The sequence below is a fragment of the Stegodyphus dumicola genome, chromosome 5 (assembly GCF_044657685.1).
Source record: "Stegodyphus dumicola isolate Sdum_Otavi_A_Nest chromosome 5, ASM4465768v1".
In the NCBI taxonomy this organism is placed as follows: domain Eukaryota; kingdom Metazoa; phylum Arthropoda; class Arachnida; order Araneae; family Eresidae; genus Stegodyphus; species Stegodyphus dumicola.
Genome location: NC_140772.1, coordinates 197,510,803 through 197,528,761, shown reverse-complemented (window position 1 = coordinate 197,528,761; position 17,959 = coordinate 197,510,803). Strand labels below are relative to the sequence as shown.

General features: G+C 33.0%; 1 protein-coding gene across 1 annotated transcript in view; it reads left to right on the top strand.

Annotated features, from left to right (window-relative positions):
• The first annotated feature begins 4,263 nt into the window (after positions 1–4,263).
• Positions 4,264–17,959, top strand: part of l(3)neo43 (cytochrome c oxidase assembly protein COX16 homolog l(3)neo43) — a 28,513-nt gene continuing 14,817 nt past the window's right edge. Inside the window, exons 1-2 of the mRNA XM_035363881.2 lie at positions 4,264–4,595; positions 9,240–9,314. Of these exons, the coding sequence (XP_035219772.1) occupies positions 4,506–4,595; positions 9,240–9,314 (165 nt within the window). The 5' untranslated portion in view covers positions 4,264–4,505. The remainder of the gene's footprint in view (positions 4,596–9,239; positions 9,315–17,959) is intronic.

The window sequence follows — 17,959 nt, the reverse complement described above, 5'->3', positions numbered from 1 at the left end:
GATTTTTTAATTATAAATCTACCGCTGTGTGTTGTGTAGTTAAAAAAGGGGTCTACAGGTTGAGAGTCATTTCAAGTCAACTAGTATTAAGGCCACTATAAAGGGTATCTCTAGTAGCTCTCTAACCAGAATTAACCAGTATGTTGTGAGGGCAGTACAAAAAATTTAACATTTGAAACTGAAATCAAATCAAACTGTGAAAATCGACCTTAAGTGCTAGGCACATTATATCGAAGAGATAATACGTGAGCACGAAAATAATTTTTAAAATTTCGCATATCTAGCTTTAGTTAAATTTAGAAATGGTTAAATACAGTACTTTTATCTCAGCATACCTTCAGATGTTCATCTTCGATGTTTCCAAGATTGAGAAAATGTTCAGATAGATCTAAGAAAATTGTTTTCTCATTACACTTTACCCACATGATCAAATTAATTTTGATTCCTTCTTGAGCTGTATTTGTGACTAGAAGACTCTAAAACTCTTTGACTTAAATTTTCATCTTTGAATATAACAAAATAGTTACTTTTTGAGATTTTGAACTGTCCTGCTTACAAGGGAAATAGGATTTTTCGAAATATTAAGGTAATGTTTAAAAATGCAGAAAAATGCATGCGCCTGCTTTTTCTTTTATTTATGAGCTGTTTAGTTGTTTTGTGAGCTGCTTATGTAACGCAAAAGTTTTAAGAAATAATTATATAATTATTTCCCAAAAGTTTCGAAATTCTGAAAAATTTAGAGTGCACTACATAAGTACATGCATTTTTCAAAATAGAGGGTTATATGCCTGTTTAGAATACCTTAAATTTCCTGCTTAGATGGAAGAAGATGAATGATTATTAGATTTATGATAGTTGACCTCGTTTGTTTTGTTTCTAAATGATTATAATTTTGCGAATGAAAAGCTCCAAGATTGTGTTCACTTCTAGTTACAGTCTTCCGTACTTACGAATGGACTTCAAAGGTTCCTTCTGAGGATAAACTGTAATTAAATAATTAAATTAATAAACTCATTACTAATATCTTCCGCATATATGAAAAGGCACAATTAGCACAAGACCTTTAAGCTAGCCAGTCTCATTGATTATATGGCCGTTTTTCTAATTGAATACGCAAATCTGTATTTATCATGATGGAAATGCGCCTGAAACGAATATAAGTTTTTTTGAATAAAACTAAATAATTCTTTTCAGTCGCATCGAGCCTTTGTGGTGTAGTGGTCTGCACGCTCAGTGCGTAATTGAGAGGTCCGCGGTTCGACTCTCGGCGAAGGCTTTGCATATTTTTGGACTTGCATTACCAGGATTTGGACTACTCCTCTGCCATTTGGACATCTAAAGCCGGAAAGCTCGCTTGCATTTAGCATCTATGCTAGCCATTCCATGCCATTACACCAACGACATTGCTTATCGGAGTAACTCTGAGATGATATGCGAAGAGTTATCCATGCTGTACTGAGAATAATATTGTTACGGATTTGGTATTTAAATAGCTAATGTTAGTTGAATTATAAATTAAATTATTTTATTCCCCGTGCAGTGTAGCGCGTGATGAATATTATAGGAAAGCTAAGCCGGAAAATTAATACAAGAGCACGTGCATCTCTTTTTAATTTCGAGAAAGTTTCAGAAAATTCTCGCGCGCGATTTAAAATCTTATAAAAGGAGGAACTTCGTGGTTATTTCAGTTTTCTCCCAAGAACCTACATAGTCCTCATTACAAACATAGTCAATGCTTGTATGAGGCTCTATTACTTTCCGCAACAGTGGAAGCACGCGCAGATAATTATGTTTGTCAAGCCGGGGAAAAACCCAAAGGACTTAAACTCCTACCGTCCGATCAGCCTTCTCCCCAATTTGGGAAAGGTATTTGAGCGTGTGCTCCAAAAGAGATTAACTGAATATCTAGAGGATAAGAAAATTATATGTAAAGAGGAGTTTGGTTTTAGAGCAGGTCATAGTACCGTGCACCAACTACTGAACGTTACAGAATTTATCGCAGACTCCTTCGCAAAAAAGAACACAATCGCTTTCTAGATCCAGAAAAAGCATTTGACAAGGTGTGGCTTGAGGGTCTCCTCTACAAGCTGCACCTTGTTCATCTGCCCATCAGTTAAAAATTCATGACTCTCTCTCTTCAAGAAAAAGAAATAAAAGCGGAGTGGCTCAAGGAAGCGTTCTGGGACCGCTTCTGTTTAATATCTACACGAATGATATGCCGGTTCCTTTGAATGCAAAAGTAGTGAAATATGCCGACGACACGGCAATTTTAACCAAGTCACTAAAACCTTAGCTTGCTGTAGATAAACTTGAAAGCGCAGTAAATATCGTAACACACTATTATGATTCATGGAAATTAAAAGTAAATCCGTCAAAGAGCCATATTCTCCTTTTCAGACTTCATCGGAAGTTCACTCCTGTGAATGTAAATATAAAAACTAATGATCAAGCCCTAGCAAATGTTTCAAGTACCAAGTATCTAGGAGTGGTCTTCGACTCACAGCTGTTATTCAAAGAACACACGGAGTATGCCTTGCGCAAAGCCACCGCTGCTAAAATGTCTCTTTACCCTTTAATAAGAAGAAATGCTAAATTAAATATCAGTCTCAAGAAGAAGATCTATACCAGCTTAATAAGACCCACCCTACTTTATGCAGTGCCTATCTGGGCCACTGTGCACAAGACTTATAGACACAAACTACAGGTCTTTCAGAACAAAATACTCAGACAAATTGTTGACTCCCCATGGTTCGTACGTAACCTGCAGATACATAAAGAACTAAAAATAAGACCCATAACTGATCAAATTCTCACCACGAGCCACAATTTCTATGCTAAAATAGAACTTTCTCAATACGAACATATCCGTGATCTGATAAATTATGATCCTATTATAGAAATTGCAGATAGCGCCCAAGAGGCATCTTCCATAACAGCAAATGGTGAAACGTGTATATATTGTACATAGTACTATTATCTTTATTTATCTTCATTGTGTCATTTTACCAGTGTCTTTGAAACTTTATTAACTTATGGACATGATCCGTGTACCTGGATCTTCAAAGCATTGATCTTATATTTGTCATTTTCGTAATCTTCTTATTGTTATATCAGAGATTTTGTAATATTGTGGACTTATGGACATGATCCGTGCAACCTGGATCTTCAAAGCTCTGATTATTTATTGTTAGTGTAAAATGTTTTTCACCATTTGCTACTTCGCTCAAATACCGCCGTCCCTATATGTACATAGTGTATAGTTTCAGTAACTCATGTGCCTCAGTGTTGTACAAGAACTTTAGAGTTTAATTTCTCAGACCAAGACTTCACTGAATTATGATATCTACTATTTCAAGATGCATTGGCTGTGGACAGTTCACGAGAGGGCGACCTCCACGTGACTACCACTGTCCAATCTGTGTTTTACAACAATGATGAATTTGAATATTTTGTTTAGTTAATCTGTTGCACTTAGTTGTGCCATTTGTCTTCATTTAGATCGCGATATTAGTTTAATTATTCCAATCTGGATAACCTGTTTCAAACCTTGATAATTATTAATATATCCAATATTTCTCATTGCACGCGTAAGCTGCTTTGCTCGGAGTCTGAACTTGGGTGGGTGATCACCCACGTGACACGCTCCTGCCAATCATCTCCCTCCACTCCACCTACATTTCACAATATTTGACAAGTTTCGCCTAGTTGGCGCGGCGTTAAATCGCCTTAATTAAAAACTTAAGTACCAACGCCTTAGGGCAATTTACCAACAAAGATGGTAAAGTAGCGGTTGGCTACTAATTGCCGCCTAGTCATTGACTCGATTTCGATTTCGTTATTTCAGTTTGTTTGTTGTTGCTTTAAGAGTTTGTTTAGAAAACTGCTCTTGTTGACTGTAGTGAATTCGCGGGTTAGCTTTCTGTAGCTGTTTTGAATTAAGTTCTGTTGAACGTTTGAGTAGTTAAAAGATAACTACTGTGAGATATTGTAATACTGCACGAATATCTGAGGAAATTTAAGCATTTTTGTTGTGATAATAATAAATTTTGTTCATTTTCATCGGACTTGTGCATTCATTTCGTAACGAACCCGTACGCACGCAACAATATCAATAGTTAAGAATATTCACTAAGTTATGCCTTAGAAACGTTATGCGCTGCGCTACGTCGTTCCACTCAGGATGAGGTTTACACCCAGGCACCTGATTTTACGTGAATTACACCTAAGTCTTCAGTCGCAGTCATTAGAAAACTGTCAACATGAATTTAAGTCAACGTATTAATGTTGTGCTCTGACTAAGGCTCCTAGGAGCCTTAGCTCTGACAACACCGATTTTGGCTCTATAAAAGGATGTTGGCTCTGTGGGCTATTTTTTTCATTAAATTGGTTATATACTACAACTTACACATTTAGGAATTTCAAAGATTTGCACGGAGTTTAAAGACTTAACTTACGGGTGCATTAGAAAATATGATGAATTTACGAAACTGAAAGTTATTTTGAGCATGCAGGTGAAGAGTTTTTATGCACATGCTGTGCAGCGTTTTCAAAGTCTTCGAAGAAAACGTATTTTCAGATATGGTTTGCCTTTCTTGGTGTGTATTATATTTTTTAACATGAAGTATAATTATACTGGTTAAATATTAATATATTTTTTGTCTTGCATTGATATAAAGTTATATTAAAAGTTTTAAGTTTTTAAAATATGAAGTAAGGAACTAAATTATTTTATCAATAGCCCCGAGGCTTATTTCCCATGGGGTTGGCCATAAAGATTTTCTTGCAGCAACGATCTTCATTCATTCTAGCCAGATAGCCAGTCCATTTAAGTCTCTAATTTGACGAATTTTACAATATGGGGTTGTTTGTAAATTTCATAGAGTTCTAAATTAGATCTTCTTCTCAATGATCCATTCACTTGGACCCCACCAGGAATGCAACGCAAGATCTTTCACTCGAAAATTCCCAGAGTTTCCTCATAATGTAAAGTTAGTGACCTAGTCTCTAATGCATAAGTCAAGATAGATAGATACATAGATCTTATAAGACTTTTGGGTTGATCTTTACATTATGGTAACTTGGCGTTTTTTTGGCGAAAATTTGGCGACCAACTCTCCTACAGCAACCCTCTATTTTTTTTTCCCGCCGCCATTTTGTCTTCACGAAGTAAAGACATGTTTCTTTTCCTTTTATCTACTGAACACTTCTTCCAACAATCTACTAGCCGAATTACACTTATGCTAGAAATTTTATCTAACAAAACTGCTTAATCATGACACTGAAAAATTGGGAAAAAGTGCACAATACCATACTCCTTACGCGTTTTTCAAAATAACACATACACATAAACCATGTACACGCCGACTTATTTTTACTTAAAAAAACATCCCAGAATTGCACAAAAATGGCATTGCGCACACTCTTCACTATATCCATGTACACTGCTTTTTTCTCATAAATTAGAAAAATTTCACGAAAATACATGACAATTTTCTCAATCTTTAAACCCGGTAAAAAGAACATATATGAAATTACCTGATCGCCAAAAAGTATTTACCCTTTCCAAATATGAACATTTCCACATATAAAATAAATAAAATATCCAAAAACTTTTACCTCTAAATCATCTATTATATTATAAACGTCACCAACGAATTCATACCGCAACCATTACAAATACTTAGTGTCAGATATTTAAATTATTTCCATGCACGTTTACTTCAACTGAAACGTATACCAAATTCCTACAAACAAAATTCACAAAATAACTATCATTTAATTAAAATATAATTAAATTCAAAAACACTACTTAAAATATAAATGAGCACATACATTAAATTAATAAAAATTACCTTAAAATCCTAATTACTTTAAACTAAATCATAGCTAATAACAATTTTCCCAATAATACCAAATTCCTTTACTTCCACCTTACATTTAGAACAATGCATAAAAATAATATCCTCAAATAATTAAAATACTAACTTACCTAATCTTCTTCAGAATCTTGATTACGTGTCCGATAAACTTTTCTTTAGTTACGGCCATGGGATCCAAAAATTCACGAACACTGTTTCACACAACACAGAATAAACCAGATACAAAATTTCCAGATTTTTTCCCGATTTTCCCCCTTTTCCGATTAAAGAACCGTAATTCGTCCATTAATATCACATGACATATCCCATGATCTCTCATTTCCCTCACACAAAATAATGCGTAATCGGAACTGAGTACTGCTCACATTATTACCAAAGTCCCAGGTAGTAACCTTTATCGCCTCCAAAATGTCGCCAAACTACCAGTTACCATATTGTAAAGATCAACTGACTTTTGTAAAGAAGCAATTTAGCTCTTAATTTAAGAAAGCTGGATTTTAAATCACTCTGCAGAGCATAAAAACATCTATTTGCAGCAATGATTCTTTTATGTATTTCTGGTGCCAGCACATTTTTATTATTTATGTCTGTTCCCAAATAAGTAAAACTATTTTTCGGGAATTTTCAGTTCATGCATAGCTTTTAAATGAATTTCTCCGTTAATGCAATTACATGCTGTTCAAAAATTAATAAACAGATTGTGAGTCTCAATTCCAGATTCTTTACATTTTTCAAATTGTTAAAAATTTGCTCAATTGTAGATTTACCTTTCCTAAATCCACATTGATAGTCATCTATCAAGTTATCAATAAATGGCAAAAGTCTGTCAATAAGAACAGTAGACAGAATTTTATAGAATGTGTGAAGAAGATCGATTTCTCTCTAATTACTACAGGCTAGCACATCACCTTTACTAAGTTTCCATTTTGTTGGGAGTGTTTCACTCTCTAATTTATAAGCTGTACACGGTTAGGTCCCACAACTTTTAAAAATTCTGATGGTATATTGTCAGTTTTTTATATTATTCACTTCTCTCAATCATGGAGGATCAATAGGTTCTAAATTTCTTATTGCTGATCCACTAACTTCTGAAGGTAGCTTTGAATTCAGCAGCTCGTTCAGGTGCTCCCTCCATCTTTGAAGAATGTCACCTTTTGCACTTAAAATATTGCCATCTTTCCCTCTGCACAGTGTAATTCTTGACTTGAAACCTTGAAACTTCTTCTCCACGATGAATCTCATGAAAGAAAACTCTGCTTTCCCCTACTCCCCTAAGATGTTCAATATCCTCTAAGATATTTTTACGAAAGTTCATCGTCTTGATAAGGTGGATATTTTTTTCTGGCACATTTGTATTTTTCAACGGCTATTCTAATATGTTTTCTTTGTATCTTATGTGCCTTATTTTTAAGTTTGGTAGGAGAGCTACACTCCAGGTCAAACTAATCATTACATTTTTTCTTTTTAACTTTTCCTGTGACTGAGCTGACAGTTTCCATAATAGCCAATTTTAGTGAATTTCATTTCTCATCAATGCTTTCCTAATCGTCCGATTTAACGTTTTCAATTTTGTGCTATCTTTTTTACATTATTTAATTATGAAGGTTTTTAAACAAAACAAAACAAAAAAAAAATCAACACTTATTGATTATTGACTTATTGATATTTTGGCCCTCCGAATCTTGTGAACCCCTTTTTCTTTAAAGTAAAAAATGGAGAAAATATAAATATGAATAAATAAATTGTTTACAAAACTCTCCAAAATTACAATTTTCCCTAAATTGTTGGTTGTGAAAATTGTCAGAGATGAGAAAATTGAGCTGGTCATTCCCGTGGAATTTTAAATAAACAGATTTTTTTTAGTTAGATATCACAGATCAATACATAATTACGTACATGCACGCATATATGCATACATTTCTGAATCTGGTTCCCTTAACAGAAGAGTACCAAATTTGGATACAACTTGCCTTATATTAAAGTTTCGTCTAATCTTTGGAATATGGTAACAGGTATTTTGGCAACATTTTGGTAAGGCGATAAAGGTTACTAGCTAGAACTTTAGCAGTGTACATGGATAAAGTCAAGAGTGTGCGCAATGCCATTTTTGTGCAATTCTGGGATGTTTTTTTAAGTGAAAATAGGTCGACATGTACATGGATGATGCCATGTATGTGCAATTCTTAAAAACACGGCAAGCAGTGAGTGATTCTACACTTTCTTCCAATTTCGCACCTAATCTTCTTCATGATTAAGCACTTTGTTCCATAAAAGTTCTAGCATAAGCGTAATTCGGCTAGCAGATTGGGTAAAATCCTAGTATACGGTGCTGCCTTGGTGCAATTTTGAAAATTATCGCCAACACCAAAAATGATCCAAAGAACGTCTATATACTATACACTATATACTATGTGTGTATATACATAATATGTACTATGTATAACTATATATATTCTTTGAATGACCCATTTACTACTCATCGTATATGTCCCAATTTTACTGCTCATCATAAAGTCGCCAAAAGTAGCCAAATCCCTTGCACCGGATACTAGGATTAAACCGCAGATTGTTGGAAAAAAAATGTTGAGTTAAAAAAAAAAAGCATGCCTTTACTTCGTGAAAACAAAATGGCGTCAAAAAAAAAAAAAAAAAAACTAGCAGGTTGCTGTAGCAGGGTTGTTCGCCAAAAAATCGCCAAGTTACCATAATCCGAAGATTAACCAAAGTTTCTTCTGGCATAAACATTTAACTCCATACCTGTAAATGTGCACATACATAAGGGAAATAATTTCTTATATAACAATTAAACAGAAAAAATGCAGATAGTAGCTATCACAATAATCTAATCCAGTTTCCATTACTCATATCCAGTTTACATTTACTCATATGTAAATTATATTATTTAGCAAAAGTGTGGTGATTAGTAAAATTTAATAAAGTAAATTAATATATCTGTATATATTGTATCTGAATATATTTTTAAAAGTAACCAATTCCAAACATAAATAGTACCAGTCTTCAAAACTGTTTCGTAAGAAATTTAAAACTTTTTACAAACTCAGTATATCGGTATTTCTCTAACAATTGTGCCAAACAAAGAGTTGTAAAAAATGATTGGCTACATTTGTTGATGGATTTGGGGCATAAATAGAAATTAGTTATTTAAAATCATTAACTTTTAAAAGCTTTTGAAATAGTTATGTTTCATATACAGTTAATTGTTATGCTTGTCTTGTACAGCTTTTCAACATCTGTAATTATAATGTTAAATCATGAACCTAAATATATAAGTTTTTGTGTGATAATCATTGTTAGGCTTATAATTATATATTTTATTAGCTGATTGTTCTATATTTTTAGTTATTTCTTTTTGTTGGATCATTTGGCATCGAACAGTTTGCATCCCTGCGATATGAATTTAGGAAAAATGAAACGGTAAGCTATTAAAAGATTGACTTTGAATATAATTTCATGAATACTTAAATTTGGTGTATTGAATGTATTCTTGTATATGTTTAAAAAATGTCAATTTGCTGGATTTTATACATTTATGAAAATTATTCTATGAAGTTGTACATGAGGTATTTAGAAATGCATATGCAGGCATAATAAAAAAATCGGAGATACTCAGATAACCGGCACTTGGCAAGGTTCCTGATATCGCATTCGCCAACTTGGGCAATAGGTGCGAAACGGTGGGAAGAGTGTTTAGGTTGCTAGCCTAGATGTTAACTAAGATAGAGAAAAGGACAGGGATACTTTCTTTCTACATATATGTTGATACTTTGCGTTGGGTGTCGTGACTTTGCAGATAAATCTTTTTGCTGATGACCACATGCCTTTGTCAGTACACGTTTTAAATTCGCTGTTTAATAATTTTCTAAATAAATTAATTATGCTTGTAATTAGAATAGGATACTTTTATTTTTATACAAGAAAATTACATAATATGCTCCTTTTCCGGATTGAATAATAGAAGGAAAAGAGTTATAGAATCAATATAAAGAATTAATTTCTAAATAAATTAATTTCTAATTATTAATATAGAATTAATTTCTAAATAAACTAATTAAAAATTCTTAGTTATGGAAAATAAATTAATTACACTTCTAATCAGAATAAAATGCTTTTATTTTTATAGAATAAAATATACTGTTTTTCTAACTTTAACTAATTCCTAACTAATACTGTTCTCGTATTTCCAGATAATATCTAATTAGAATGAAAATTTTAAAAATTATCTACTTAATATTTAAATATACTCCCAAATATTTGAGTCTGTAGTGGCCCAGTTAGTGCATGAGAAATAATTATTTTTTATTTCATATATTTGTTCATATATTTAATTATTTTTATAAAATTAACTTTAATATTTTGTTAATATTCATATTTAAATTTCTTTATGCTGAATGGCAACTAGTTCTAGCTCTGATTCATGATTGCTAGGTTTTGGTTTCAAAACGTTGCTCGTAGCGTTGCATTTCGATAGCTGGAAAATAAAATGCAATAACTTAGCTATTTGTTTATAATTCATGCTGTTACTAGTCATAAATTAATTTTAAACATTAGTAGCCAAGGCTACATCGTGGTGACCCTGATTAATTTTCGAAATGTCAACAAATGACTCTTCTGAAACTGCTATGAAAGATACGATGCAGTCACCGGAGCTTCATAAGGTGAGTGTAAAAATACCTCCTTTTTGGATTGATAAACCGGAAATATGGTTTTTTCAAGTTGAAGCTCAGTTCAAAATTAGTAATATCGTTTCAGAAGAAACGAAATTTAATTATTTAGTTTCACAGCTTGAACCTAAGTTCGCCGAAAATATTTGGGACATTGTAACGAACGATAGTGCCACAAAATATTCGGATGCTAAAATTAGGTTATTACATTTATTCAAAGAAAGTGAAAATGTACGGATTAAACATTTGATTACTGGTATCGAACTTGGAGACATGAAACTTTTGCAGAAGTTGAGATCAGTTGCTACTACAGATGTGTCTGAAAATCTAATCAAAACTTTATGGCTGGAGAAGCTACCTGACTCCATAAAAAATATATTATTAGTTAGTGATGAAGATGTAACCAAGTTAGCGTCTATGGCAGATAAAATTAGTGATATGAATCGGAAACCAGAAGTATTTAGTACTAATGCTCCTTCCGTTCCCGCAAATGATTTGTTGCAAAAAATTACCTTTCTTGAACAAAAAATTGATCAAATAACCATTCGCTCAAGATGCAGGGACTCGGATTTACGTAATTCACGTTCACGATCTCGAAGCCGATCTCGGTAAACGATATGACCCTACTGGCAAATTTTGTTTTTATCACTTTCGTTTTGGAGCAAAATGCATTCCAGAGAAATGCAAGCCTCCGTGTGCTTGGGTAAAAAACGATTTCAAAAACCAGGAAAACTCGAATCTGCAGTAGGTTCAGCGGCAAACGCTGCTGCAGAAAATATGAAGGATTGTCGCAAATTTCGTTTATTCGTTCGTGACCGAAGATCAAATTTGCACTTTCTTATTGATAGCGGAGCTGACGTAAGCATAATTCCTGCTACTTCACAGAATAAATGTAAAACTGAATATAAACTGTATGCAGCTAATGGCACAGATATTTCCACTTATGGCATAAAAACGCTAACTCTTGATTTGGGATTACGTCGTGATTTTCAATTTCCATTCATAATTGCTGATGTCACAAAAGGTATTTTAGGAGCTGACTTTCTTCACAAATATAAATTGCTTATCGATATAAATAAGAAAAAATTAATTGATGGCGTAACACAGCTTTGTGTCCAGTGTAATGTCGCTGCTATTTCCAGTGATTACTCAGTAACTACATTAAATAAATCCATAAATATTTTCGATTTACTGTCGAAATATCCCGAAATTTCTAAACCTAACCTTTTTCCTACACAAATTAAACATGGTGTTACACATTTTATTACGACTGATGGTCAACCCGTTTATTCAAAGGCACGACAGCTCGATCCAAAACGCTTAGCTATAGCTAAAGAGGAATTTAAATTTATGCTTGACAATGGAATAATTCGTCCATCAAACTCCCAGTGGTCAAGCCCCTTGCACCTTGTTACGAAAAAGGATGGTTCATATCGTCCTTGCGGAGACTACTGACGATTGAATGCGCAGACGATACCTGATCGATACCCAATTCCTCGCATTGAAGATTTTCATCATATTTTAAGAGGTACAAATATTTTTTCTAAAATTGATTTATTCAAAGCTTATTTTCAAATTCCCATTACAGAAGAAGACAAATGTAAAACGGCTATTATTACTCCTTTCGGTTTATACGAATTTAATGTAATGAGTTTCGGTTTAAAAAATGCTCCTGCAACGTTCCAAAGATTTATTCACGAAGTCTTTCGAGGATTAGAATTCGTTTTTCCCTATTTAGACGATATACTCATTGCATCCAGTACCCATGAAGAACACGAAAATCACCTTAAATTAGTTTTCGAAAGATTACATACATTTGGGTTAAGAATTAATGTTTCAAAATCTGTCTTTGCTGTTCCCCAAATCGAGTTTCTAGGCTACCTAATTACACCTAAGGGTTCCCGTCCTTTGCCAGAAAGAGTTCAAGCTATTACTAACTACAAACGACCAGAAACAATTCATGAACTTAGAACCTTTCTTGGAATACTTAACTTTTATCGTCGTTATATAAAGGATGCAGCGAAGAATCAAGCATTGTTACATGCGTATCTCAAAGGAGCTAAAAAGAGGGACAAACGTAAAATCGAATGGACTGAAGAAGCTGAAAAACAGTTTGAAACGTGCAAGAATGACCTGGTGAACATGGCACTGTTGTCTTTTCCCAATTCTGAATTACCTCTGGCGTTATTTACAGATGCTTCAGATACGGCGATTGGCTCAGTGTTGCAACAATATGAAAACTCCTCGTGGAAGCTAATAGCATTTTTTTCTAAAAAATTAAGTGATACTCAGCAAAAATATAGCACCTATGATAGAGAACTATTAAGCATATATCTTTCAGTTAGACACTTTAAGCATTATCTAGAAGGAAGAGTATTTACAATTTATACAGATCACAAGCCCTTAATATTCGCCTTTCGTCAAAAACTTGACAAAGCAACACCTAGACAGGCTCGCCAACTTCAATACATCTCCCAGTTTTCGACTGATATCAAATATGTAAAAGGTGAGAATAATATTGTGGCAGATACATTATCTAGAGTTAATGAAATTTCATCGATAGATTATGATAAAATAGCTGATGAACAAACTCAAGATGAAGAACTGAAGAGTTTGCAAACCACTACTTCCTTGAATTTCAAGCAATGTTCTCTACCTTCGGGGAAATATTTGTGGTGTGATACATCAACTAAACATGTTCAGCCGTATATTCCTCAGGCTTTCAGACAACACGTCTTTCAACGAATTCATGGTTTATCACATCCAAGAATAAAATCGACTATGAAATTAATGACATCCAAATTCATTTGGCCTAACATAAAAAAAGATGTACAGTTGTGGACAAGAACCTGCATTCCTTGCCAAAAAGCTAAAATCAGTCGGCACACCAAAACAAAATTAGGTGAGTTTGAAGTACCACCAGGAAGATTTTCTGTCATCCATATCGATCTCATAGGACCACTTCCACCATCTAAAGGGAATATTTATTGTCTTACTTGCATAGATAGATTTTCGAATTGGATGGAAGCAATTCCTTTAGAAAATATTTCCGCTGAGAACGTCGCAAGAGCCTTTTATAGCAACTGGATTGCGCGTTTCGGAATGCCAAGTACACTCATTAGCGATCGTGGATCCCAATTTAAAAGTGATACATTACGAGCTTTGTCCAAAATCTGTGGCATCAATTTACAACACACTACTGCCTACCACCCCTCGTGTAATGGCAAAGTTGAGCGTCTTCATCGAACATTAAAAACAGCATTAAAAGCCCACAACAATATATCTTGGACAGACACGTTACCAACAGTACTTTTGGGTTTGCGTACTGCTATTCAAGAAGATACCAATCATTCTATTGCGCAAGTATTTTATGGCCAGAGTCTCAGACTTCCTGGAGAGTTTTTCAGCGAACCAAGTATCCAGACAGCATCGGAGACTTTTGCTAATAAACTCCAGAAACAGATGGAAGTTGTTGGACCGAGACTAATTCGTAAAAATTCATCTGAACAGATATTTGTCCATAAAGACTTAAAAACTTGTTCTCATGTGTTTCAGCGAATAGATCGGGTAAAAAAACCTTTGGAACCTCCTTATGAAGGACCATTTCCTGTTATTGATCGCAAGGACAAATATTTTACTATTAGCATTAAAGGAAAACATGTTAATGTATCCCTGGATCGCTTGAAACCAGCATATATTTTAGCTGAGGAAAATTCTCAGTTGATACAACCTGACTACACTAATTTGCAGAGACCGGACTCAAATTCGGATGTGAATCAAAAACATTCTCGCACAGGCAGAACTATACGTTTACCTGTTAGATTCAAGGACTGACTAAATTATTTTGATAGTCGTTAACACTGCAATACTAGTTACTACCTATTTCTCCATCTTCGTAACATAACTTAGTTACTGGTGGGGGAGTAGTGTAGTGGCCCAGTTAGTGCATGAGAAATAATTATTTTTTATTTCATATATTTGTTCACATATTTAATTATTTTATAAAATTAACTTTAATATTTTGTTAATATTCATATATAAATTTCTTTATGCTGAATGGCAACTAGTTCTAGTTCTGATTCATGATTGCTAGGTTTTGGTTTCAAAACGTTGCTCGTAGCGTCGCATTTCGATAGCTGGAAAATAAAATGCAATAACTTAGCTATTTGTTTATAATTCATGCTGTTACTAGTCATAAATTAATTTTAAACATTAGTAGCCAAGGCTACAAGTCTAAACATAACAAACAGGAATTAATTTCTAAATAAATTCATTGTATTTCTAATACGAATATATATATATTTTTTAATTTCCGGAAGTCATTTGTTTAATCTAACCAAATGCCTTTTTTCTAATTATGTCCATGTATGGTTAATCTTTGGATTATGGTAACTTGGCGATAATTTGGCGACCAACCCTGCTACAGCAACCTGCTAGTTTTTTTTTTTTTTTGGATGCCATTTTGTTTTCACGAAGTAAAGGTTTTTTTTTTTTTTTTTTTTAACTCACCATTTTTTTCCCAACAATCTGCTAGCCGAATTATGCTTATGCTAGAACTTTTATGGAACAAAAGTGCTTAATCATGACGAAGATTAGGTGCGAAATTGGGAGAAAGTGCAGAATTGCCCACTGCTTGCCGCATTTTTAAGAATTGCACATACACGGTATCCATGCACACGTCAACTTATTTTTGCTTAGAAAAACATCCCAGAATTGCACAAAAATGGCATTGCACACATTCTTGACTTTATCTATGTATGTTACGGTGAAACACTGAAATCTGGAGAATGTCGACTTTCACCAGTGAATGTCAACATTCACATAGTCTTTTGGTGTATGTCCGAAATATTTTCCAAATACTCTTATTTCTGACTTACACCGTTCAATGTCGACATTCACCATGTACTAATGGTGAATGTTGAACAGATAACAATATTATATTTTCTTCTCCGTAATTCAGTCGCGAATAAACGCACTTGAGACTTGAAATAAGAACTTAAGAACATGAGAATCTAAAACACACAATACATTCAAAATGAGAAAGGAAAATAATGAAAGTTAAACAATACATTCTAAATGAGAAAATAAAATAACAGTAATAAAAAACTTACTAAATTATGTGATTCAAATCTTATTTATTGCAACAACTTAAACTATTATGGCAGTTTATGACCTCTCTTTTTGACTTTCACCACAGCATATCTGTGATTGTCGACATACACCGGTGAAGGTCCAAATATACAAGAATGTAGTGAAATATTTGGCCTTTCACCGACGTATTTGGTGAATGTTGATATTCTCCGGTGAAAGTCGACATTCTCCAATTTCGGTTTTTCACTGTAACATGTACACTGCTAAAGTCCTAGCTAGTAACCAAAATGTCGCCAAACTACCTGTTACCATATTCCAAAGATTAGCCCTATGTATAAATATGATTAGGAGTATTTAGAATATCAAAAGCACTCCTAGCCTATTTGCTTAAGGAGAGAGAAGTCTGTTAGCCATGGCTTGACTTCGAGACGAACTGTGCAACAGTTATACCCTTCAGCCTCTGAAAGATACCTTGTATCATAAAAGAAGTTTTTTAGCACCTCATAATCAAATTTATATACAAATATAATTATTAAAAATGCAATAAAATGATAATCAGACTTTGAAATGCTAATAAGTTAGTATAAAATATTAAACAAACATTATTCTTCTGTTTTTCTACATCAAGCATATTTTACTGATTTCTTTATATAGAGGATTTTGTGGATTAAAAGTTGGGATATATCAGTAAAAAATCTAAATCGTTAGCCAAAACATGTGCATTTCTTTATTTTTTCACAAAAAAACGAATAAAAGTTAATTAAATTTGTATATTCAAATTGTTGAATAAGATTTATATTTATAGATTTTTCTGATGTTTTACTCATGTTCATGTTTAATAGTAATGAATATAAAATAAAGTGAAGCTTCAAATAAGTAAAACATAGAAATCTTTGCATCACTGTATTTATTATTATTATTATTATCATTATTATTATCATTTAGGATTCAACTTTTCATGGAATAAATACAGACAAATTCAAATAACCTTATCTTATTTTTATTTGATTGGTCTCTTTCTGAAATTTAAACAATTGCATAACGTGAAAAGCCATAGAAGCATTTGTTACAAATCCTGTTTCCCTGAAGTTATGCATTACAGGATTACATTTCCTGAATGTAATATGAAAACTACATGTATCTACATGTAAACTATTTTCATACTTAAACAAGAAAAAAAGAATAAAAATAACCCTCTTAACCTTATTAATAAAAATTATGTGCATTAAAGAATACAGAATGTAAAATATAAACCTGACTGGATTATTGAATAGCCTGGAATACATTTCGAGGATGCAATATTATTGTGGAAAGACAAGCATATTTTATTTTTTTAAACTTCCATCATTAACCATGTGATATATATCGCATTTTTGTGGTCATTACTGCATTTATATAAAGAATATGCTTTGAAACATATATAACCCTTATTACGAATAACTGTTCAAATTAATGGTAAGAATTAAAAGAGAAAAGTATAAAAGTTAATAATGCTGGAGTTATATATAATCATAATACAAAATACTAAGATGAAAAAAGGTATGTAGATTTACTTAATCACAACAATAACTAATCGTTTACAATTTGTTCTATGTGTATGGTTTACCATCTCAGTGCAAACGTTACACTTTGCCTCACATGATTTTTGCCCAGCAGAATTTCCTCTTCCCCCCCCGGCATTTTTGGAAAGCGCCTTTTGATGCCATTTCCTTCTCTGCGTCAAAAAATTCCTCCTGAGGATATGGCGATTTTTTTGCGATTAAAAAAGATGGCGAAAAAATTGTGCCAAGTGCCGCTTATCTGAGTTTTCCCAAAATATCTTATACATACTTGAAATCCTAAATACATACTTGATTGTGAAAAAATTATTTGTATTTTAGGTCATATATGACATTTATAAAATTAAAGTATTTAGTTATTATTATTATTATCTGCACTCCCTGCCGAAAAGTCATGATTTTAGAGACAATGCGCGAATGCATTGGAAACTATTTTTTTAGGCAAGCTAATGCTCGAAAGGCAACAGCCATTTTTCAAAATGATGGTATGCTAAGAAATTATACAAGAGCAATAAAATTAAGGTGAAAAAACACCTTTTTTATGACATCCTTTTTTTTTTTTTTTTTTGGTTCCCCCTCCCCTCATGTACACAGCAATCTGTTTTTTGCTTTAAAAAAAATCAGAGAATTGCACAAATTGAGCTGTGTATAATATGAGCTGTGTATAATAAAATTAAAAAAAAAAAAAAAAAAAAAAAAAAAAAAAAGGTGAAAAAACACCTTTTTTATGACATCCTTTTTTTTTTTT